At 47.2% G+C, this 25,440-nt stretch overlaps 1 protein-coding gene across 2 annotated transcripts in view; it reads right to left on the bottom strand.

Moving 5' to 3' along the window:
- The window catches only part of ZC3H18 (zinc finger CCCH-type containing 18), a 68,247-nt gene that overhangs the window by 15,981 nt on the left and 26,826 nt on the right, over nucleotides 1–25,440 (bottom strand). For both annotated transcript variants that reach the window (XM_055305516.1, XM_055305517.1), the window contains 5 exons: nucleotides 23,193–23,341; nucleotides 22,771–22,863; nucleotides 21,783–21,940; nucleotides 12,119–12,236; nucleotides 10,612–10,880 (listed from right to left, as the gene is read on the bottom strand). In XM_055305516.1, coding sequence (XP_055161491.1) covers nucleotides 10,612–10,880; nucleotides 12,119–12,236; nucleotides 21,783–21,940; nucleotides 22,771–22,863; nucleotides 23,193–23,341 — 787 coding nt within the window. The remainder of the gene's footprint in view (nucleotides 1–10,611; nucleotides 10,881–12,118; nucleotides 12,237–21,782; nucleotides 21,941–22,770; nucleotides 22,864–23,192; nucleotides 23,342–25,440) is intronic.

Genomic DNA, 25,440 nt, shown 5'->3' with positions numbered 1-25,440 from the left:
TGAGTGCCTCCAGACTCCCAAGGTGGGGGAAACATGGGGCCTGGGATTAAAGGAGCTGCACATCCACGCTCTTTCCTTTTTCACTGTTTTCTTTGTTCTTCACAAAGTTTTCCAAACTTTCCTACACCATCACATTTCATATTTATTACAGAAGAACCCCAAATGTCATTTAAAAATCTTTTTCAAAAAAAAAAAATTTTTTTTTTTCCACTTTTGCAGAGATCTTCTGCTATGCTGACCAGGATACACTCTCAGGGATTTTATTAAAGCCTGGTGTTAGCCACACATTGTCATCCCTCATGGGACCTTGACACAGAAGAAGCTCCCTCACTCAGAGAGCAGCTCATAAGTGGTGTACTGCCCTTGCTGCCCACCCTCGGCTGCTTCTCAACCCAACAGCCGCAGGGATGGGAGAGAAGCTGTTTTGTGCCAGGCGGTAAGGGAGCAGGGCCAGCACAGCTGTGCTCTGAAACCCTGGGAGGTCACACCCCTGCCCCAGAGCCTATAACCTGGGGGCAGTAGGGCTGGTGTTAGGCTAGAGCCCAACCCACTCTCCTCAATGGCTCCACCTCTGCTTTCAGAGGAACACAGGGCCCTGGAGGCTGAAGCCCCTTTTGGAGAATGTGGACACTCCAGAGGAGAGCCCCAGGCCGACAAACCAACAAACGATGCACCCAAACAGTGCTGCTAGCTGTGGCCTCCGTGGGCGGGTCAGCCATATGAAGACACACAGGAGGATGAGCCAGAACCAGATAGTCGGCCAGGGAGGGCCTGGTCAGGAGCTGGCAGGAGGGCCCTGGAATTTGCATAAATTCTTCTGACCAGAGAGGGGAAACAGGCCTCCTGTCCCTCTACCCAAGGAAGTGGCCTTCCCTAGCACAGCTACAGCACAGTCTTATCTTCCAGGCACTGACCCTTTGCTCAAGGCCTAGGGAGAAACTCCAGGGAGCAAAGGTCAGCACGCAGGCTGCTGAACACACGCTTCAGAACAAAACACAACAAAGTGGCTCCAAGTCAACTAAGGACACACCTTGCATCTTAGACCAGCAGACAGAGGCCGGTAATGTAGGGCGGCCACCCTGAGGTGTCTGGAAACTCCGTGCAGAGTAGCTGCCAAGTCTGGGGTCAAAGATAAAACAAGATAAAAAACAATAAAGTGTTCTAAAATCAAAAGGGCATCTAATGAAGGTCCAGGAAAAGGGAATTAGGAATGACCGAACTTGTTCACACTCACGTCACACTCACGTTACAGCAACTTCCATGGGAGATCTTTGCCACTACTTTGTTCTGGGAGCCTCTGGGGGCCTTCCATGGAAGTCTGCATGGTGATCACCTCCCGACACTGGGTGGAAACCACGCATGAGGTCCACATGGCTGGGGACCACCATGCCCCTGCCCTGGACTTCTGGGTGGGCCCTTCCTTCCCAGCTCCCCAAAGCACCTGCTGGCTGCATCCCTTCTGTCCAGCACCACGCCCGAGGGGTGCACCTGCTAGGGAAGATACTCCGAGCCTGGCAAACATCCTTCCTTCCGGAATGCCCACCTTGCTTGGAAGTCCTGCATATTCCCTGTCTCAGGCTATTGTTAGTTTTTATGATTCACTCCAGCTAGCTACAACCCCTCCTGCAGCCTCCACCAGGCTGCCTGCCCCCTTAGGGACTGACACGCAGATAAGATATGAAGAACTTACATCTCCTATTCTCATTTCTCAGCTTGGCACCCCACAGGTCCTATAACACAGGCCAAAGCGTGCCAAATCCATGAGACACACAGCAGCACCTGAAACTCTGACAATCCCAGGGGCCAAATCCCGGTCCTCACGGGATGGCCCCGAGGACTTATACCTCCATACACCAAGGGCTGGCTGCTGCTCCCAGGGGAGGGAGGATGGACAGGCTTTCCCTTGGGAGGGGGCACTCAGCACATCACTTCCACACTCCAATTTTGAAAACATCTTTGAACTTAATTGGAAACAACCTGAGAAATGTGACTGCCAGCAGAGGGGATGCACAAGTTCCCACCCACTTGCACTTTAATTTCCAGGTAAAGAGAAAGATAAACAATCTATACTGTTTCCAGTGGTGGGCAAGTGGCATCCACATACATTTCTTGATGGCTGCAAGGCCCCTGACATTGTCCAAGGCTCCTTAAAGCTCTTGCCCTTGCTGCCCCCACAAGAAACAAGGCTGCATCTGGGGGCGGACTGATGCTCCAGGAGGCTCAGCAGCAAGTTCTTCTACCTCACAACCTCATCTGTGTCCACCTGTCTCCCACTCCTGTCGACACCAGATGTCCATGCTTAGATCTGAATACACAAGAGAATGCTATTAGCTGCCTGTCTTTATCTGTTGGGCAACTTCTGGATCACTCAGTAGCTTAAAAAGTCAAGAAGCTAAAGCAGGATACACTTTTCCTCAAAAATGCCCAGGCAACAGTGACTTTCTCAATGGTAAGCAGTGCAGCTGTGCCTGGGACAGATGAGAGGTCTGAACAGTGGACTAAGGTTTATTACATCTGCTCTAACACTAGATCAGTTACTGTTTTAAAGCCTAAGTGCCAGGGAACCAACTCTGAACACTCTCTGAATGTCCAGCTCATCAGGAAGCACAAAACGTCACGAAGTTTGGAGCAGAGTGGGAGGTTGGGGCCATCTGCCATCACATGGCCTCAGGACAATCCCCACCTGCTTCTGTGGGGCCAAACACGTCCTATGAGGCTCCTGACAGCCGTCCAGGTGTGGTCATTGGACATAATTGGGGGGGGGGCAGCAAAGCTGTGTGATGCCACCACACTGGTCTAGTGTGTGATCAACCACAACTTGTTCAAATTCATGGACCCAGCCAAAGGCACCACATACGATATGGGAGGTGGTGGAAAACGACTGCTCCAAGACGAGGATAGGACACTGGTTAGTTTGGCGTCAGCAATGGGCAGGGCCAGAGGGGGAGCAGGTGCGCTCAGAGAATGGGAAGGGAGAGTCAACAAAAGCATAGGAAAACCTAATGTGCAGTTTTTGCAAAGAAGACTGCAGACCAGAATGAGTGTCACCATTCTCTTTAGGGTGGCAGAAGGCCACATAGCCTTGGAAGTGATGGTGAGCCTGAGCTCATGCAGCTGCAAAGCAACCTCCCTTGCCTTGGCTATTCTCAGCTTCTGAGGGCGAGTCCAGAGCAGGGGGCCTTTATCAGGGGCTCACGGACTCCTCTGAAGGCGTCTATGGATGCCTGCCCACCCTGAGCCCACCTGGAGGCCTATGGTGTGCCTCACACTGGATGGTGATTGGCTGCACACAGGCCTCTGGCACCCTGAGACAATAAGGAGACCGTAAGCTTCAGAGAGTGTGAAGCAGCGGGTGGAAAAGTGCTCCCTCGTGATGATGGAGAAAGCTCCTGGGAAATAAGGAGCCTGCCATTTCAGCATCAACAGGCACCAACGTCACACGGACATCTGAATGTTGAGCGAACAGCTGTCAAGACAATAGGCAGTCTGGACAATCCCTCCACGAAGATCCCAATTACAATTTTTATCTAGAATAAAATTAATTTCCGTATGCCAAAGAACATCCTAATTACCCATCTGAGCTCCACCCAGTGAAGCACACCCACTGGCTTGGCTACAAAGATCAGAACAAGGTTTCACAAAAGGGATTTCCCTCTATTTACATAGCCAGATGCAGTCTACAGAATTGGTTACCAGGTTCTGCTAACATCTAAAAATAGTCCAGATACAGGAGTGGGCAAAGGATCTCCAAAGGCCTAGTTACAGAAGGTAAACCTAAAAGGAGAGACACATATCTTCACACAGCGACACTATATCCAGCCTATGAGCTCTAGAGGAAAGCTGGTAAGAACTCCCAGAGGGAGATTTTCCTCAGAAGGCAGCTCACCAAATATCCATGTTAGAACGGACCAGCTCAGGCAAGGGGGAGAGCCACAGGAAAGAAGGCTGACAGGCACAGAGTAAAAACAGGGAGCCCAGCCCTCAGCTGGCACATGGCATCAGTCCCCACCTGCGCCTCACCCTGCTGTGCCATGTGTCTGTCCCACCCTCTTCTGGGTAATGGGTGGTCTGGGTTTAAAGAACTCTTGCTGGTTGCAGACAAAACACACTGAGTTTATCACCACCCACTCCTATTTATGACCCCGAATCTGCAGGAGCACATCTGACCCCACCACAGAGTCCCTTATGCACTAGCTAAGACAAAAACTTCCCACTCAACTCTAAGAATGCAGTCATATCTGTCTCCTATTTTAGGCAAGAAAGGTTCCTTCTATCCATCTGCTGATGTAAAATTCCCAACCTGTCATAGGCTAAATAAGTAAACTCTTACAGGGAAATTCAACCACCTCCTGAAGTGGTCACACCAGCTTTGGATGGTCAAAGAAAAAGGAAATAGGAGGACTGCTGGAAATTCTGCTCTGGTGAAACCCTAGCCCTTCACACTGGCAGCAAGGCTGGCAGGGTTCCAGCCAGGATGATCAAAGATGGGGTTCAAGACTCCCTGGCAACAATGAGACAGGCTGAATCCAAACCAACTGACAGGGTGAGCTCACCTCTGCCAACAGCAGAGGTGCTGTTGGGGGAGGCTCATGGGAGCATGAGTGAGGGTCTGGGGAAGAAGAGAAAGGTGGGGGGGGGACATAAGCTTACCAGAAGGAAGCAAACCAGGCAGACACCAGTGGAGAGCAGGCTTGCCCGGTTAGGTGAGAAAGCTGCACCTCATTTTAGGAAGAGTCCCCTTAGTCAAGCCTCCTGAACCCGCCCTGCTGGCTCAGCTGTGTTCTCACTGACCCCATCCCTCACCTGAAGGTCCATGGTTGTGCAAATGTAGGGCGTGGAGGCTGTTCTTCACAGGGATCTGGTGCTTGGTGACCAAGTCAATAAATGTCCCTGCCTTTAGAGCAGTCTTTTTGGATTCACATGGACGTTTCTCTGGAGGGGTCAGGCAGCACTGGGAACAGAAGTGAGTGCCAGTTGGGCGTCTATCCCATGAGTTAGCAACAAGCACAGACCACCTGTGCAGCTGGCCTCCTTCCAACAGGCTTTCTCTAAAAGCACACTTATGTGTATAAAAATGTCCCTGAGCTGGAAATACAGACACTTGACTTGGAGCTAGTTGGCTTCCTGGCAACAAGCAGGACATATGAATAGGAGTACGGGAAGGCGGTCTGCAGCCCAAGTAAATATGAGTAAGTATGCTCATAACATCAAACCACCGGAGTGGACTGGCTGATGTGGTTCGGGAATCCACAGAGTTACAGGGCACAGTAACATACTAGATACCGTCTGCCCATCTTTCTTGTGTCTCTCCCTCTAAAACCAGGGATTTGGATATCATGAAAACAGCTGATTTATGAATCTGGGAAGCAGACTAAGTTCTGTTTGCAGAACTCAGCCTGCAATTTGATCAATCCTACATTTACTATGACAGGGTAAAAACAGGTAGCAGGCTGCTACCAAATCCAAAACTCATTTACAGCACCATCAAGTATTTGAGGGCTCCAGCACTGTGCCAGGCCCTGAGGAGCCCTGACGCTGTGGTGCCCTGCAGGGGACTGCACCTTAGAAGGCATCAGGTGATAACACATGAGTGAACAGTAATGTGACGTGAGGGAGTGATAAGAGCTATGAGGAACTATGAAGCAGGGTGAGCGGGAAGGCCTCTCTGAGCAGCAAGATCTGAACAAAGTCCTGCGGACACTGAGGACCAGTAGGGGCAGTGGATGCCAGAGAACATGCTGGATGAAAAGCAAAGTGAGTGATGTGAGCAGACATCTGGGCCTCCTGCTCCAACAGTGCTCCCAGAGTGGGGCAAAGCCCCAGAACGGAGTCCACACTGGAAACAGCGTGCATCTCTGGGAAAAGTGTTTCTATCAACAGGGAGCTTCAATGGACTAACACAACAGGAAGGTCAAAATCAAGCCCTGCCATTCAAATAAAGTTATAAATTTCAAGATAGTAAAGCGTGACTGCTGCAACACAGATTCATCAAAACAGTCTTTTAAAGAATGAACTGTTTCAGTACATCTAGAACATTTCATTTACTCTGAATATTCTTTATTTTATTTTTTTTTAATATTCTTTAAAAACATTACTTTGCCCAATGTTAGGAAAGTATGAAAAAATACAGCAAATTTAGTGTGGACAATTTACTGCAATCTGGAGGATGAGAACAGTCAAAACTGGTGCTCACACAGACTAAGTATCCTGCTGTCTACTGCCAGAAACACAGCTGCAGATGAGAGAGGAGCTGGTCTGATCATACAGGAAGCCTGGCTACATTCACCAAAGAACTGTAACTAGTACATGGATTCAGTACAGAGGATACAAAGTCAACATAAAAAAAAAAAATCTGTTGCATTGTTATACCCTAACAACCTGAAAACAACAAAGGAAACAATCCCATTAACACTCCATCAAAAATAATAAAATACTGGGTGTTTGGGTGGCTCAGTGGGTGAAGTGTCTGCCTTCAGCTCAGGGCATGATCCCGCATCTAACTCAGTGGTGAGCCTGCTTGTCCCTCTCCCTCTGCCCCTCCTCCATCCCTAATCATGCTCTTAGTTTCTTGCTCTCTTGCTCTCAAATAAATAAAAATCTTAAAACAAAACAAAACAAAATACTTACAATTAAATTTAGCCAAGAAGGTGAAAGACCCGTACGCTGAAAATTATGTGAAATTAATGAGGAAACTGAAGACCACAGAGATAAATGGAAATACAACCTATGTTCACAGATTGAAAGAAATGATACTATAAAAATGTCCATAGTACCCAAAGCTACCTACAGATTCAGTGAAATCTCTATCAAAATTCCAATTTTCCATTGGAAAAAAAAATCATAAAATATATGTGGAACCACAAAAGATCCCAAACAGCTAAAGTAATCTTGAGCAAGAACGAAGCTGGAGGCACCATCCTTCCTGATTTCAAAGTATATCACAAAGTTTTATTAATCAACACTGTATAGTAATGGCATAAAAGCAAACATAGATCAGGGCACCTGGCTGGCTCAGTCAATAGAGCACAGGATTCTTGATCTCAGGGTCATGAGTTCAAGCCCCATGTTAGGTGTAGAGATTACTTAAAAACAAAAACCAACAGACACAGATCAATGGAACAGGGCTGAGAGCCCCGAAATAAATACACATATATGTGGTCATTTACAACAAAGGGGGCACAAAAGGTACAATGAGGAGAAGACAGTCTCTTCAATAAATGGTACTGGGAACACTGGACAGCCACATGTGAAAGAATGAAACTAGACCCCCATGTCACGCTGTGCACAAAAATAACTCCAAGTGGATTAAAGACTCAAAATGATTAGAGACCCAAAACCATGAAATTCCTAGAAGAAAACATAGGAACAAAGCTCTGTGACATGGGTCTCAGTAAGGACAGTCTGATCAGAACACAGCACAGGACACAAAATCAAAAATAAATAAGTGGAATCATTGAACTCTATCTCTGAAACTAACAATACACTATTATGTTAATCAAATTTAAATAAATTAAAAAATATGTTTGGAAATTGACAAAATAAATAAGTAGGACCACATCCAACTAAAAAAGCTTCTGCACAGGAAAGGAAGGAAGGAAGGAAGGAAGGAAGGAAGGAAGGAAGGAAGGAAGGAAAAGAAAGAAAGAAAGAAAGAAAGAAAGAAAGAAAGAAAGAAAGAAAGAAAGAAAGAAAGAAAGAAAGAAAGAACGATCCTACAAGAATAAGGGACAACTGGGTGGCTCAGCAGTTAGGCGCCTGCCTTCGGCCCAGGGCGTTATCCTGGAGACCTGGGATAGAGTCCCACATCGGGCTCCCTGCATGAAGCCTGCTTCTCTCTCTCTCTGTCTCTCTCATGAATAAAATAAAATCTTTAAAAAAAAAAGAATAAAAGAATAAGTATTTGCAAACCATCTACCTGATAAGTGGCTAACATACGAAATATGTAAGAAACTCATACAACTCAGTCAAAAACAACCTGACTTAAAAACACAGTTTCTTAACCTGATCTTTTCCAAAAGAGGACATCCAGATGGCCAACAGGTATGTGAAAAGATGCTCACCATGATTAATTATCAGGGGAATGTAGATCAAGCCCACCATGAGGTATCACGTCCCACTTCTTCAAATGCTTGTCATCAAAAGAACAACTGTCAACAAGTGTCAGTGAGGGTGGGGAAAAGGAACCCTCATGCACCTTTGGTGGGAATGCAAACTGGTATAGTCACTGTGGAGAACAGCATGGACGGTCCTCCAAACATTAAAAATAGAACTACTGCATGACCCAGAAACCACTTCCAGGTAAATATGCAAGGAAAATAAAAACAAAAAGAGAGGTCTGTACTCACATTCACCTCAGCATTCCTATTAACAGGAACACCATGAAAACCACCTGTGTCCATGGATGGATGAATGGATAAAGAAAATGTGGGAGAGTCATATGATGGAGTATTTATTATTCAGCCATAATAGGAAGTAAGACATCCTGCCATCTGTGAGGACCTGGATGGACCCTGAGAAATTACATTAACTGAAGTAAGTCAGACAAAAAATGACTCTCTATTCTTATTGTCCGATCTCACTTACATGCAGAATCTAAGAGCACTATACTCAAACACAGAGAGTAGAACAGTGGTTGCCATGGTGTTGGGGCTGCTGGCAATGGGGAGATGCTGGTCAAACAGCACACGTTTCCAGCGACAAGATGAGTAAGTTCTGGGGGATCTAGCGTATGCCCGGGGGCTGCAGTGTGAGCAACTCTGTCCTGTGTACTTGAATGCTGCTGAGAGCATTCTCATGGTACATAGAGAAGGTGGTTATGTGAGGTGATGCTGGTGTTTACTTATTATGGAGATAATTCTGCAACATGGACCCATATCCAATCATCACACTGTATACTTTAGGTTTGTACAATGTTACACATTGACTGCATCTGGTAAAGATGGAAAAAATACAAAATAAGAGGCTTTTCCTCCAAAGAAAGAAAGAAAGAAAGAAAGAAAGATAGATAGATAAAGAAAAAAATGGACATCATCAAAAAGCAAAACCAATAATGCAAAGTACAGGGTGAGCAAGTCAGGTATCTGACAAAAGGTTTGTACCTAGAATACATTAAGAACTTTTACAACTCAGTTATAAAGCGAATGAATAATAAAAGAAAGGCAAAGAGTCTGAATAGATGTTTCTCTAATGAACATATACCAAGAAACACATGAAAAGAGGCTCAGGAAAATGAAACTAAAGCTACAATTATCTACCATTTCTTTTTTTTTTTTTTTAAGATTTTATTTATTTATTTATGAGATATGAGAGAGAGAGAGAGGCAGAGACAGAGGCAGAGGGAGAAGCAGGCTCCATGCAGGGAGCCCGATGTGGGACTCGATCCTGGGTCTCCAGGATCAGGCCCTGGGCTGAAGGTGGCGCTAAACCGCTGAGCAGAGCCACCCCGGCTGCCCAACCTACCATTTCATACCCGCTAGGACAGCTGTAATAAAAAAAGACGGACAATAATAAATAATCTGGAGGAAACTGGAACTCTCTCACATTTTTGGTGGGAATGATGCAGCTACCCAGGAAGTTTCTAGAAATTTATCAAAAGGTTAAAGAGAGTTATTGCATGACCCAGCAATTCCATTTTTAATTTTTTAAAAGATTTTATTTATTTATTTATTTATTTATTTATTTATTTATTTATTTATTTATTCATTCATTCATTCATTCATTCATTTATTCATTCATTCAAGACAGAGTGAGAAAGAGGCACAGAGACACAGGCAGAGGGAGAAGCAGGCTCTATGCATGGAGCCTGATGTGGGATTCGATCCTGGAACTCCAGGATCACGCCCTGGGCTGAAGGCAGGCGATAAACCGCTGAGTCACCCAAGCATCCCTATTTATTTACTTTAAAATAGATTATTTATTTCCTTTTAAAAATTTTATTTATTTATCTTAGAGAAGAAAGGAAAAGAGTGAGGAAGTGGTGGGAAGGGAAGAGGGAGAGAGAGACTCTCAAGCAGACTCCAAGCTGAGTGTGCAGCCTTATGCGGGGCTTGATCAATGACCCTGAGATCATGATCTGAGCTGAAATGACGAGTCAGACGCTCAACTGACTGAGCCATCCAGGCATATCCTGTATGTATTTTAGACCAAAAGGGATGTCTGAAACCCTAGAACCTGCCCGGCCTCTTGGGTCGCTGTTGTACTGCCTGTCTTCAGTATCTACCCCAGCGGTCACACAGGCAACCCTCATGGCACAGTACAAAACCAGAACCAGCATCCAGAGACAGAGCTAACTGGAAGCCTGTCCTCTACCAGGAGACTCAAGATCTTGTATTCTAGCTGCCAGAGCGCCACACGGTGGTGCCCCTCTGCCAAAGCACAGGGAGTGGGAATTCAGAACTTTAATGACTTAGGATGATGACACAGCATTCCCACCATAATGTATGTTTACAGGATAGTTGGCACCTACTAAGGAAACCACATCGTTTCCCAGCAGTGATGGTAGGATTGTGGGTATGGGGCTGTAGGAAGCAGAGAGGATCTGTGTTAGGCTAGTGAGCCCCTCCTCTTTGGGCCTGGGGCCACATCCCAGAGCCCAGCGGGCGGATGGCCTACCTTGGTGGCTGCGGGGAACGGGGCTTCGGCTTCTCTTTTTCCTTCTCCCGCTCCTTTTCCCGGTCGCGGTCTCTATGCTGCCGGTCCTTGTCATCCCGTTTGGCTCGCTCTCTCTCCCACTCCTCTTTCCTCCGCTGTCGCTCTTTGTCTCGCTCACGCTCTCGCTCTCGCTCCCGCTCCCGCTGCCTGCGTTCCCGTTCTCGGTCCCGCTCACGCTCACGCTCACGTTCCCGCTGCCGGTTCTCTCGCTCCCGCTCGCGCTCCCGCTCCTAAAACCAAACGTACATGATGGGTGGTGCCTGGTGCCAAGGCCACAGGCAAGGACCTCAAGTGCTCACTCTGTTTCTAAGCTTCTCCTTAAAACAGTGTCCATCAGTGCACCAGACACCAGCTCAGGAACCAACCTAACAGTTCAGTGCCACCTGCCTCCCACCGCAGCCCTTCCTGCGTGGAGTGGAGATGACCCAACAAGGCCTCCCGAGGGCTTGGACAAAAAGCACTCTACTGGGTGGAGTCTGGTAGAGACGGGGCACCCTGAAGTGGTTGCTCTTGCTTTCCTACACATGACTCGTGGACACCTTTCTGAACTAACGCTCTGCACTCATTCATTCATCTGTTCTTATATTCAAGGTTAAAGCAGGATAAAGCCCCAATCACAGCATGAAGACAGGTCTCAGGCTTTAGGTGGCCTGCAGGAAAATGAAGCATGCCCCTGCCCTTCCATCTTGGACATGGTTGGGGAGAAAGGTGGCAAAAAGGGGCCCCAACAAGGACCCAGATCTGACCTTCCAGGCTGCCCTGGTGGGCATGCAGCACCCATATCCCTGTGGCCAGGCCCCACTGGGGGACCTGTTCTATTGAGGAAATGGGCCAGGATGGTCAAACAGGATCCCAGCATCTATGGGCTCCCAGGGTAGTCACCTCCCTCTGATCCCTAAAACTCAAAACTCCATCACATAATAGGACGAAAACTATCCCACTGTGCCCCATTTGACCTCTTCTTAGCGGCAGCTTTTCCTCATCATCCTGAAAACACTAGGGATTCAAAGGCTGAAACACATCTATTCATCGGGAAATACCAATACAGAATAGTTCTCCAGGAGAACAACAAACATACAGCTGGGGAAAGGCCCAGGTTATGAAAACAGATGAGTATAGCACAATTATAAATAGTATGACTGAAAGAGTAATAGATACATTCAGTTTGTTCTGGAGAGTGGAACACACATGCCTATGCAAACTTATATTAATATTAATAATCCCACTGGTAAACCTAATTAAAAAAAAAAACATAGGAGGAACACAGATAAAGGAAGTCTCTGCTCACATCACCACCAATTTAATCTGTGGATCCGAACTGTTTCTCTACAAATTCTCTCAATTTGGGCTTGAAATTGATACACTGTACCAACACTATTAAGACCATATAAAGTCCCATAAGTTAAAAAGGGGTTAATTTTAAGGAATCGCCCAGTGAGTTGAATGTACACACCCACATCCCACTTACCCGGTAATTATGGTACGGCTCTGTCTCTGTATACTGCACCCGGAAGTTCTCGTACTGCCCACCACGCCAGAAACGCTCGATTTCATAGTCATAATATGGGTCTGCGTAAGGCTCTAGTCTGAAAACAGAGTGAGGAAAAAGTAAATCTTATCAGTTAGGAATATTAATGCAAAAACTACATAAAATGTTAGCAAACAGAATTTGAGACCATATTAAGAAAGTATACACCATGACCAGTGGGATTTATTCCAAGAGTGCAAGGAGTCCGTATGAAGAGATTCCTGACTATATCACACGTGAGACCTAAAACGAAAAATCAGAGAACTGCACCCATAGATGGTGGCAGCATCTGGGACAAGAGGACCAGCTCCGGGGATCCCTGGGTGGCGCAGCGGTTTAGCGCCTGCCTTTGGCCCAGGGCGCGATCCTGGAGACCCGGGATCGAATCCCACATCGGGCTCCCGGTGCATGGAGCCTGCTTCTCCCTCTGCCTGTGTCTCTGCCTCTCTCTATCATAAATAAATAAAAAAAAAAAATTAAAAAAAAAAAAAAAAAAAGAGGACCAGCTCCTTGTGAAAGTACTGAAGGGGCTAGAGGTGGCACTTCTGTAATGAAACTACACACACGTACATGCTTTGGAACTAAACCAACCTCCTATCTAATGGTAATAGAGGGGCACTTGTGTAAGGCTGGGCCAAGGGGAGGAGGCCACAACCTTCATTACCACCCACCAGTGGGACAGGGGCCTGGTGGCCACGACTAGGAGGCAGGAGACCGGGCAAGGAGGAAAGGGTCTATGACTGGAAACAGACACAGTAAAGCCAATCCAAGCAGCCAGAAGAACCCAGTGAGGTAGAGAGAAACCAAATAATCACCACTTGGGAGAGAGAGCAGAGAAATCCACATTTACAACAGCAAACAAGAAAAAAAATTACTGAGGAACAAAGTACATTTAACTGGAAATGAGCAGAACCTATTTGAGAAAAACTTTATGATGCTCTTGAGAAGATATAAAGAAATGGAAAAACATCCCATGCTCATGGATTAGAAAAACACACACTGTTAAAATGTCTTTACTATGCCAAGCAATCTATACATTCAGTGCAATCCCTATCAAAATACCACCAGCATTTTTTACAGAGCTGGGACAAATAATTCAAAAATTGTATGGAAGCAGAAAAGACCCCAAATAGCCAAAGGAATGTTGAAAAAGAAAACCAAAGCTAGGGGGACCTGGGTGGCTCAGTGGTTGAGTGTTTGCCTTTGGCTCAGGTCATGATCCTGGGGTCCTGGGACCGAGTCCCACATCGGGCTCCCTGCAAGGAGCCTGCTTCTGCCTCTGCCTACATCTTTGCCTCTGTCTCTCATTAATAAATAAATAAAATCTAAAAAAAAAAAAGAAAACCAAACCTGGAAGCATCACAATTTTTTATTTTCATCATCAAGACAGCACAGTACTGGCAAAAAGACAGACACATAGTCAATGGAACAGAATAGAGACCTCAGAAACAGACCTTCAACTTTGTGGTCAATTCATCTTTGATAAAGCAGGAAAGAACATCCAGTGGAAAAAAGATCGTCTCTTCAACAAATGGTGCTGGGAAAATTGGACAGCCACATGCAGAAGAATGAAAACTGGACCATTTCCTTACACCATACACAAAGTAAACTCAAAATGGATGAAAGGCCTAAATGTGAGACAGGAGTCCATCAAAATCCTAGAGGAGAACACAGGCAGCAACTTCTTGGTAAACACGTCTCCAAAGGCAAGGGAAACAGGCAAAAATGGGACTGCATCAAGATAAAAAGCTTCTGCACAACCAATAATTGACAAAACCAAAAGACAATCTACAGAATGGGAAATATTTGCAAATGTCTTATCAGATAGAGGACTAGTTTCCAAAATCTTTAAAGAACTTATAAACTCAATACTCAATAAACAAAAAAATCCAATCAAGAAATGGGCAGAAGACATGAACAGACATTTCTCCAAAGAAGACATACACACAGCCAACAAGCATATGAAAAAATGCTCTACATCACAAAACCACAATGCGATACCACCTCACACCAGTCAGAATGGCTAAAATTAACAAGTCAGAAAACTGGTGTTTTTGAGAGGTTGGTGAGGATGCAGAGAAATGGGAATCCTCTTATACTGCTGGTGAGAATGCAAGATGGTGTAGCCACTCTGGAAAACAGTATGGAGGTTCCTCAAAATGTTAAAAAATAAGAGCTACTTTACGGCCCAGTAATTGTACTGCTAGGAATTTACCCCAAAGATATAGATGTAGTGATCCTAAGGGGCACCTGCACCCCAATGTTTATAGCAGCAATCTCCACAATAGTCAAACTGTGGAAAGAGCCCAGATGTCCAGTGATAGATGAATGGATGAAGAAGATGTGGCATATATACACAATGGACTACTACTCAGCCATCAGAATGAAATCTTGCCATTTGCAAATACATGGATAGAACTAAAGGATATTATGCTGAGTGAAATAGGTCAGTCAGAGAAAGACCAATACCATAAGATGTCACTCAAATGTGGAATTTAACAAAACAGATGAACATAGGGGAAGGGGAAAAAGAAGAAAAGGAGAGAGGGAAACAAGTCACAAGAGACTCAATAAAGAACAAACTGGGGGGGGGGCGGGGCAAGATGGCGGAAGAGCAGGGTCCTCACATCACCTGTCCCCACCAAATTACCTAGATAACCTTCAAACCATCCTGAAAATTTACGAATTCGGCCTGAGATTTAAAGAGAGACCAGCTGGAACGCTACAGTGAGAAGAGTCCGCGCTTCTATCCAGGTAGGAAGACGGGGAAAAAGAAATAAAGGAACAAAAGGCCTCCGAGGGGAGGGGCCCCGCGAGGAGCCGGGCTGAGGCCGGGGCGAGTGTCCCCAGGACAGGAGAGCCCCGTCCCGGAGGAGCAGGAGCTGCACCAACCTTCCCGGGCGGGCGGAAAGGGGCTCGCAGGGAGTTGGAGCAGGACCCAGGAGGGCGGGGATGCCCTCGGGCTCCCTGGGACACTAACAGACACCTGCGCCCCGGGAGAGTGCGCCGAGCTCCGTAAGGGCTGCAGCGCGCACGGCAGGGCCGGAGCAGCTCGGAGGGGCTCGGGAGCGGCTCCGCGGAGGGGGCTGCGGGGCGGGAGCGCGAATCCACCAGCGCAGGCCCCGGAGCACAGGGCGCCGGGACACAGCCCAGGATCCGGCCTCCCCGGGACAGGCAGAGGCCGGGAGGGCCCGAGACAGCGAGGATGCTCCTGCCCCGAGCTGAGCAGATCAGCGGCCCCGCCCCGGAGCCTCCAGGCCCTGCAGACAGAGAACCGAGAGCCCCGAGCCCGTAGTTCCTGTGGAGGCTGAATCCAGGCTTCCAGAGTTGCCTTAACAACTGCAACTGTTCCTCCTGAGACCTCACGGGGTAAACAACCCCCGCTGAGCCCTGCAGCAGGCAGGGGCAGAGCAGCTCCCCCAAGTGCTAACACCTGAAAATCAGCACAGCAGGCCCCTCCCCCAGAAGACCAGCTGGACGGACCAGTGATACTCCCCCGTGTTCCAATACAACTTGTTTTTGGCCACTCTGCACTGAGCAAAATGACTAGAAGGAAAACCTCACCTCAAAAGAAAGAATCAGAAACAGCCCTCGCTCCCACAGAGTTACAAAATCTGGATTACACTTCAATGTCAGAAAGCCAATTCAGAAGCACTATTCTACAGCTACTGGTGGCTCTAGAAAAAAGCATTAAGGACTCACGAGACTTCATGACTGCAGAATTTAGATCCAATCAGGCAGAAATTAAAAATCAATTGAATGAGATGCAATCCAAACTAGAAGTCCTAACGACGAGGGTTAACGAGGTGGAAGAACGAGTGAGTGACATAGAAGACAAGTTAATGGCAAAGAGGGAAACTGAGGAAAAAAGAGACAATCAATTAAGGGACCATGAAGACAGATTAAGGCAAATAAATGACAATTTGAGGAAGAAAAACCTACGTTTAATTGGGGTTCCCGAGGGCGCCGAAAGGGACAGAGGGCCAGAATATGTATTTGAACAAATCCTAGCTGAAAACTTTCCCAATCTGGGAAGGGAAACAGGCATTCAGATCCAGGAAATAGAGAGATCGCCCCCTAAAATCAATAAAAACCGTTCAACACCTCGACATCTAATAGTGAAGCTTGCAAATTCCAAAGATAAAGAGAAGATCCTTAAAGCAGCAAGAGACAAGAAGTCCCTGACTTTCATGGGGAGGAATATTAGGGTAACAGCAGACCTCTCCACAGAGACGTGGCAGGCCAGAAAGGGCTGGCAGGATATATTCAGGGTCCTAAATGAGAAGAACATGCAACCAAGAATACTCTATCCAGCAAGGCTCTCATTCAAAATGGAAGGAGAGATAAAGAGCTTCCAAGACAGGCAGGAACTGAAAGAATATGTGACCTCCAAACCAGCTCTGCAAGAAATTTTAAGGGGGACTCTTAAAACTCCCCTTTAAGAAGAAGTTCAGTGGAACAATCCACAAAAACAAGGACTAAATAGATATCATGATGACACTAAACTCATATCTGTCAATAGTAACTCTGAACGTGAATGGGCTTAATGACCCCATCAAAAGGCGCAGAGTTTCAGACTGGATAAAAAAACAGGACCCATCTATTTGCTGTCTACAAGAGACTCATTTTAGACAGAAGGACACCTACAACCTGAAAATAAAAGGTTGGAGAACCATTTACCATTCAAATGGTTCTCAAAATATACCCTAAAAACTACAGAACACTTCTGAAAGAAATTGAGGAAGACACAAAGAGATGGAAAAATATTCCATGCTCATGGATTGGCAGAATTAATATTGTGAAAATGTCAATGTTACCCAGGGCAATTTACACGTATAATGCAATCCCTATCAAAATACCATGGACTTTCTTCAGAGACTTAGAACAAATTATTTTAAGATTTGTGTGGAATCAGAAAAGACCCCAAACAGCCAGGGGAATTTTAAAAAAAAGAAAACCATATCTGGGGGCATCACAATGCCAGATTTCAGGTTATACCTCAAAGCTGTGTTCATCAAGACAGTGTGGTACTGGCACAAAAACAGACATATAGATCAATGGAACAGAACAGAGAACCCAGAAGTGGACCCTGAACTTTAAGCTCAACTAATATACGATAAAGGAGGAAAGACGATCCACTGGAAGAAAGACACTCTCTTCAATAAATGGTGCTGGGAAAATTGGACATCCACATGCAGAAGAATGAAACTGGACCACTCTCTTGCACCATACACAAAGATAAACTCAAAATAGATGAAAGATCTAAATGTGAGACAAGATTCCATCAAAATCCCAGAGGAGAACTCAGGCAACACCCTTTTTGAATTTAGCCACAGTAACCGGAGAAGGACAAACAGTGTATGTTCTCATTCATTTGGGGAATATGAATAATAGTGAAAGGGAATATAAGGGAAGGGAGAAGAAATGTGTGAGAAATATCAGAAAGGGAGACAGAACATAAAGACTTCTAACTCTGGGAAATGAACTAGGGGTGGTGGAGGGGGAGGAGGGTGGGGGGTGGGGGTGAATGGGTGACGGGCACTGAGGGGTACACTTGACGGGATGAGCACTGGGTGTTATTCTGTATGTTGGTAAATTGAACACCAATAAAAATTAATTTATAAAAAAAAAAAAAAAAAAAAGAACAAACTGGGGGTTGATGGAGGGAGGTGGGTGGGGGATGGGCACAAAGGAGGGCACCTGTTAGGGTGAGCACTGGGTGTTGTATGGAAGTGATGAATCACGGAATTCTACTTCTGAAGCCAATACCGTACTATATGTTAACTAAATAAAATTAAAACAACAACAACAACAACAACAACAAAAAACACTGGAAAGATGCAAGAACACGTGTGAATAAATGAGACGATGTTCCCTGTGTTTGGCCAGGAGGACTATACATGGCAAGAAGTCAGTTATCTCTCCATTAATTTATAAATGTTGGGCAATCCCAGTACAAACACCAGTGCACCTCTGTATGTAGCTGGACGAGCTGGTACCCAGGTGTGAGACCAGCCAAGAAAGACATGCCCTGAGACAACAGGAGACTGTAGGAGGTATTTCTTGGGAAGAAACAAATGGCTCACAGGAATGTGACAGAAGTCCAGAGACAGACCCCAGATTGTAGGATAAAGGAGGGCCAAGGTAGGCTTGTAATCCACAGGGAAGGGACCACTGCTAACCACTGGGAAGAAGGTAAGGAGACCCAACTTACCCACGGACACAGAGGACCTACCTGGGGGGTGCTTTGAACCCCAATGGAGAAAAGAGAAAATATAGACCCAGCAACCCCTGGGCATTTTTCCAGAGATGTCTTGGCTCCAGACCAACTCTTCCCTTTGAGTAAGCTGGTGAGGGAAACCAAGACACTTAACAACCTGCAGACATGCTGCTCTGGGTAGTCACAGAGGTCTCTGCCAGGATGAGTGTCTGGGTCAACTGATGGCCTCCAGTGGACTGCTTTCTCGGAGGCCTCTCCCCCAGCTTGTCCAGGACCCTGACAGACTTACCCAAGTCTGGCTGGCTCTGCTGAATGACACAGCTCTTTCTTTCTTTCTTTTTTTTTTTTTTTTAGAATCATTCATTCATTCATTCATTCATTCATTCATTCAGAGTGAAGAGAGAGGCAGAGACACAGGCGGAGGGAGAAGCAGGCTCCATGCAGGGAGCCCGATGTGGGACTCGATCTCGGGTCTCCAGGATCACAGCCCAGGCCGCAGGCGGCACTAAACCACTGCACCACCGGGGCTGCCCGACACAGCTCTCTTTCATTCCAAGCTGCCAGACATCTTCCTAAGCCCCTAAGCCCCACACTACTCAGATAGTATTGAAGAAAACAGTCAGGAACTGCAGAGGCCTACAGCAGTGCAGCCTTCTGCCAGAATGTAAGAGAGAATGAGGCCCCCAAGGTCCTGGGGAGCACCTTTCCAAGTGGGGTGAGGCCGTGTGTTCTCTCAAAGGAAGGTTGTATAGGTACAATCGTGTTTGGGGAACTGGGTAAGCAATGTATATGCGGCCCCTCTCCCGTGGGACTGCTCAGACCGGGAGGGTACAGTGGGCAGGGCCCAGGTTCACGGAAGCACAGACAGCACAGCCGTGTGATGAGAACAGCAGTATGGGGTGGCACCCACATGCTCAAATGATGGATATGGGTAAGGGCTCCACCCTAGGCCCCAGGTTACTGAGAAGCAGTGTTGCTTACAGAGCTCCTGCTAAGGACCTCATTCCTCACCAACGATACCCAGGGGTCCTCTTGTCTGCCAGCTCCCACATTCCTGGGGGCTCAGTGCAGCATCCCTGATTCACATCCCACCCCAGCAGCCAGCAGAGAAATGTCTCCTTCCTCCCTCCCTTCTTTCTTAGGCTCCACACCCACCATGGGGCTTGAACACACAATCCCCAAAATCAAGAGTCCCGTGCTCCCCCAACTGAGTAGGCTGGATGCTCCAAGGTGACATTTCTTAATGTCTTATGTGCCTGAGGTCCCATGAGTTGGTTGACATCTGAATAAAGTACCTCAGGTAGTGGAAAGGAATTTTTAAAGTTATGAATTGGGGTATAGAAAAGCACTATTTTTGCCAAATGATCCTGCTGGACAAATTGTTTAATTCCAGATAACAGCATAAAGAAAACAGCCATTTTCCTGTCTCTTCAGCAACCTTGGAGCACTTCCTCACGAGCTCCTGAGCTCCTCTCCCTGGAGATTCTATAACAAAGCACCCAGCTCTGCATTATCAGAGCCAGATCAGACCACCACATGACAGCGCTTCAGAGTTTTCTACCCTTACCCTCAGCGTCAGGCCAGGGAACCCAGGCCCCCCAGAATGGGTGTGCACGGTTCTCAGACCTCAGCGGGTGGGCAACAGAATCACCCAGAAGGCTTATTCGCATCCAGCCGGGCTCCACCTGACCTCGACACTCTTATGGGGGTGTTTCTGATAAGCACACCCCCTCGGCCCCCCAGCCATACCTGGAGCTCAACCCTCAGGCCCATTCCCACCTGCCCTCACCTGGCACACACAGAGACCTACTGTGCAGCCAGCTGAGGAGCACCCGGGCACAAAACTTGTTACAGGGTCCCTGTAGGGTCCCAGGAAAAGAGAACAAGGCTGGTCATTGAGTTTTAAGTTGATGGCCCTTAACCTTTGTTAAATTATAATTCTGCCTGGCATCTCAGCCGCCTCGCACCCTCTGTGCTAGATGTATCCCATTCTGCCAGCTGCTCCCTGTGAGGTGGGGATGGATAAGGGCTCTCTGGTTCCTGGCCCCTCCCCATGCTGACTGCAGGACTTCTGCACCCAGCAGGCCTGGAGGATAGCCGCGGATCTCCGTGGCAGCCAGGGCCGGGAAACGGAGTGTCAAGGGGAAATGCTGAGGTTCTAAACCCCTTCTTTCCATGCTCAGAATGACCATACTCAGGGAGCACTCTCCGCTCTGTGCTAGTCACAGTGCCCCATGCACATGCGCGCACTCTCCGGACTCTCACCCCACCTCCAGCAAGGCAAGATCACCACCTGGATTTTAACATAAGGAAAATGTGAGGCCTCAGGGTGTGAAGGTAGCATATGACCTGGCAGCCAAAGTCCTGACTCCCATGCTCCTGTCCGGGGTCTAACACACCTCCACATCCAGAATTAGAAAACAACAAAGTGGAAACTACATCTTTAAATATTTACCCTTCAGCCTCTGAGATGTGTCCTGCCATGATAGGTGTGGACCTTCCTGTTTGCATAAAGGATGGAGGTGTGACAGAAGGGCCCTGAGACAGCCTGACACGCAAGCACCGGATGAGTCCTTCTCCGCACCATCCTCAGCCAGACCCCGGCAGGTTTCCTGGCAGTAAACGTGAATGCGCGAAGTGTCGCTAAAAGCCTGAGATGCTGCTGAAGCCGGCTCTGACGACACACCGAATGCCATGCCATCCCTGTGATCTGGGCCCACGCTGCTGCTGCTGCTCAGGACAAACCCGCCCGATTCTGCCCTCAGAGAGGAGCACCACAAAGCCGGCCTTCCCCCCGTGGGATAAGCACAGGCAGATGAGAACTTTACTTAACATTACACAATTTCTAAATTTGGACTTAGGTATTTCAACCATATGTACCTCTGTCACGAGTCTCTAAAAGACCAGTAATGAAACATCTAGGAGAAGAATCAACAAAGACAGCTTTTACAATGGAAGGGTCACACCTGCCCAGTTCCTGGACTCTGGTGGCAATGTCATGGTTTCCCTGGCTCCTGGGTGCCTGGAGGAGGGTGGGCAGAGGCCGACACACGGGGCTCCATGTGAGCTCCACGGGGCTCAGTTTCTCTGAAGCAGAGAAATTCTCAGAACTCAGAGAAACCCACAGGAAGGTGAGCCCTCCCCAGGCAGCAGCCCCGACAGAGCTGAGACACCTCCTTCACAGAGCAAAAAAACCCAGGAAAGTTCATGCAGTATCTGAAGGGATCTTGGGGACGCCATTCTCAGCCCAGGACAGGGACACACGTGGCACCCAATGCCTGAGGGAACCTGTGTGCTGATGTTCTCCAGAGCCTAGGGCTCACATGGCTGGGGACAACTTCTTACTCTCTCAAAAGGGAAGGAAGAGGCCAAACTGTTCCTTACACTGTGTCCCGGACATCTCTGGTGATCCGGTAATTCCAATCTCGGAAAACTTCATTTTCTTTATCAAACTCCCGTTCATCTTCGCCGATGGTCACCGTAAACCTTTTTTCTTCAAAATCAGGCTCCTGTTCTTTTCGAATGGTTGCTTTTTTTAAAACCTACCGTCGTAAGGAGGAAGAAGTCAGTGCCAGTTACTGTTAGGAAAAGCAAAGGGAAGCCCGTCCTGATCTGACCCACAGAGCCTGGGCCAGAGTGGCAGAAGCGGCCCACTTGAGCGCGTGGTAGGGGAGATGCGCCTATGCTCCAGGCCTGGAGCACTCCATCTCTACACCTGGCAGTCAGGACAGGCCGGCTCAGCAGTGCCTCGGAGCTTGCTTCCATTCCAGAAAGGGGTGACAGAGCTGGCCATCTCCTAGAAATAGTCCTAACACTGAGCTGGGGAGTGCCAGAGAGTCACTGTGAGGTGGCCCAACACAGAGAGAATGGTGAATCTGCTCGTGGCAGAAAAGCCACATGCAGCGGTTCCAGTCTCAGAAGAAAGGAGAGGTGGTGGGCTGTGTGCTGAGTGAGGGAGGAAAACCTCATTGGAGAGAAGTAGGGGCTCAGAAAGCATGCCCAACAGCTGGGGCCATGGTATGACCAGAGCAAGTGGGGAGAGGGCGGCTCCTCCACTGGCAGGGGTCTCCCTGCGCTACATCTATGAGGAGTGGCTCTGGGCAGCCAGGGGCTGCAGCAGAGCAGCAGCAGCTGGGGTGAATCTGCTGCCGCCCAGGCCACAGGAAGACAGTGGGTCTGTTTCGTGAGCTGGTGCACTGTGGAGACATCGACAGACATCAGTTTCCACTCTTAACTCTTCAGAGAAATCACAGAAATATACCCCTCACTTCAGAGACTTCACTGGGTTTTCAATTGTTGTCTCTGAATCAAAGAAATGCTACTTTTGCTCAAGGACTGCTGCTAGCATTTTCTTCTTGGGCCGTCTGGTTACCTCCTTTGCATGCCGGAGTCCTCGTTCCCAGGCACTCTCTGTCGGGGGCTCTGGAGGGGGTGGAGGCAAAATTTCATCAACTACTGGCCCACCCTATTAAAAAACGAGAAGGGAAAAGTTGAGAAAGCCAGCAAAACTTTAAAATCTATAAAGAAACGGGAACAAAAACCCCAGCTAGAGTATCTTTCGGCTGTACACCACCTGCTCTCCAAACCTTGATTTGGTCCCTAACCCACAGCCCTACCCAAATCTAGGATTACCTCCACATGGAGATTTGGAAGCATCTGGAAGGTAACTCAGTGACTGTGTGATGTCAAAGAAGTGCTTTTTACATGGGGTGTATTAATGTGCTGTAAGCCGAAGCTTCAGAGAGCTTAGATGTCCCATTTGTTAGCAACTAAAGAAAAGAGATGTTCACGCACCCATGGGTTGGCAGGCATCAGTGGGTGAGGTCCAAGAGGCGGGGCACCATTAGGTGGGAAAGGTTCGGCTTTGGTGATTAAGGAATAATTGCCCTTGTCGTTGACTCCAGGGTGTATAAACCTACAGTTCATTCCCCATGTGCAGTTCCCTATGGAGACAAAAGCCAGGTCAGAAAAAGTAGAAGAGAACCAGAGTGCAGGAGGTCAGCTTCCTGTCTGCTTTGCCTGCAGCGGCAGCTTGGGGGCAGTGCCAGGCCTGGGAGGGGTCCCGCGTGTGCCCCCCAGCTCCTAACACAGCCCTCACCACCTCATAAGTGGTGTGAACCTGAGGACAGGCTCCAGCAGTGGCAGCAGAGTCAGAGCTATCCAGCTCGCTCCTCAAGGCTGAGCCAGCACAGCAACCACCGCCCCCCACACCCGGGATCCCCACCTCCACAGACGCACCAGGTCCTCCTGGCAGGCAGGCCTGGAAGGTCTCAGGCCAGAGCCTGGACTGAGGAACTTCCTGTGAGCGGGATTACCTAAGGGCTCCTGAAAGGGGCAGGGGTCATGTGGTCAAGGAAACATGGCACCCCATGTCCCTAAGTCACTCTGGGAAGAGTTCATCTGGCCCTACAAATAGAGATGTCCCAGAGCTTCCCAGACAGTCACAGGTGGCCCCCTGCTCTGCGAGGCACTCTCTTGCTCAGGTGACCCTGCAACCCCACAAGGGCTCAGAAGTGTGTGTGTAAGATCCTTATCTTGATTCAAAACACTGCATCTGGAACAGCAATGGCTGAGAGAATTCTGTATCTGTCTCAAGATGTCTCTATCAGCTCTGCAAATTTGCATTTCTCCCACCAAAAGTCTCACAAACCATTTCAGGGTATTTCTGTGCTTAAAAAAATGTGTGAAAGAGACAAGACACAGATGACTATAATACATTGGGTGTTCATACTTTACAAAAAAGCAATAAAAAAAAGTCCTCTTTTTTGGGGCACTTGGGTGGCTCTGTCGGTGAAGCATCTGCCTCAGGCTCAGGTCATGATCTCAGGGTCCTGGGATCGAGCCCCGAGTCAGGTCCTGGCGAGTGAGGAGCCTGCTTCTCCCTCTCCCTCCACCATTACCCTCTGCTCATACTCTCTGTCAAATAAATAAATAAATTTTTTTTAAAAAAAGGTCACCTTTTAGAATTACTCTGTAATAGAACACTAAGATTATTCAAGGAAACCACTTAACTTTTTCAGAGCAGGTGAGAAGCCCAAGTTTTAATTTAATCATTAAATTACTTTTTAAAAATTTAATTTTAGGGGGGCTCTGCTGGTTCAGTTTGTAGAGTATGTGACTCTTGATCTCACGGGTCATGAATTCAAGCCTCATGTTAGGCACAGAGATTATTTTAAAAAAATTTAAAAATAAATAAGTAAAAATAAAAAATTAATTTTTTGAACAGGTAATATCTACATCAGCTCAAAAATAAATATAGCATACAATATCTAAATAGTTTTAAAAACATTTTTAACACGTTAACATGTAGTTAAATTTTAAACCATCTTTTAAAATACATATTCCCAGGTTGCCTGGGTGGCTCAGTGGTTGAGCGTCTGCCTTTGGCTTGGGTCACAATCCTGGGGTCCTGGGATCAAGTCTCACATCGGGACCTCTCTGCAGGGAGCCTGCTTCTCCCTCTGTTTCTGCTTCTCTCTCTGTGTCTCATGAATAAATAAAATCTTCAAAATATATATATTCCCTTCTAAATGTAATATTTCACTTGATCATTTCTATCAACAACACATATTTTTCCTTGTATAACATAAAGAAAAAGAATCATTTGGTAGTTAGGAAAAAGCTAAATTTATCTTTTAGGCCCCATGAATAGTTAAATTTGTATTAAAACCAACCTAATAACATACTGATCTGAATTAAATGCAAAATAAGGTATGCTTAAAATCAATTCTGTGGAAAAGTAAAAATGACAATGAACTTTTAACATTAAGAGAGACTACACAAGTCAGAGGTTGGGAAATATACTAATAGGGGGTTCAAATCCCAGAGTCTTACAGAACTTTAAAGAATTAGCCCCTGTATGCAGTCCTGCACCTGAATAAAGGATTCCAAGCACTGTTGAGCCCTTCACTGTCTGTCACAGAACTCCACAGGTATCCTCACTGCTGTGGAGGTAAAAGACTTAACTTGTAGAGGTTTACTGCAGAAAATCTGCAAATACGAGAAAGCGTGAATAACATAAGCCCCAGGTTTCCATAACTTT

This window comes from Nyctereutes procyonoides, unplaced genomic scaffold (assembly GCF_905146905.1).
Source record: "Nyctereutes procyonoides isolate TBG_1078 unplaced genomic scaffold, NYPRO_anot_genome, whole genome shotgun sequence".
Classification (NCBI taxonomy): Eukaryota; Metazoa; Chordata; class Mammalia; order Carnivora; family Canidae; genus Nyctereutes; species Nyctereutes procyonoides.
This window is presented reverse-complemented; position numbering and strand designations above follow the sequence as displayed.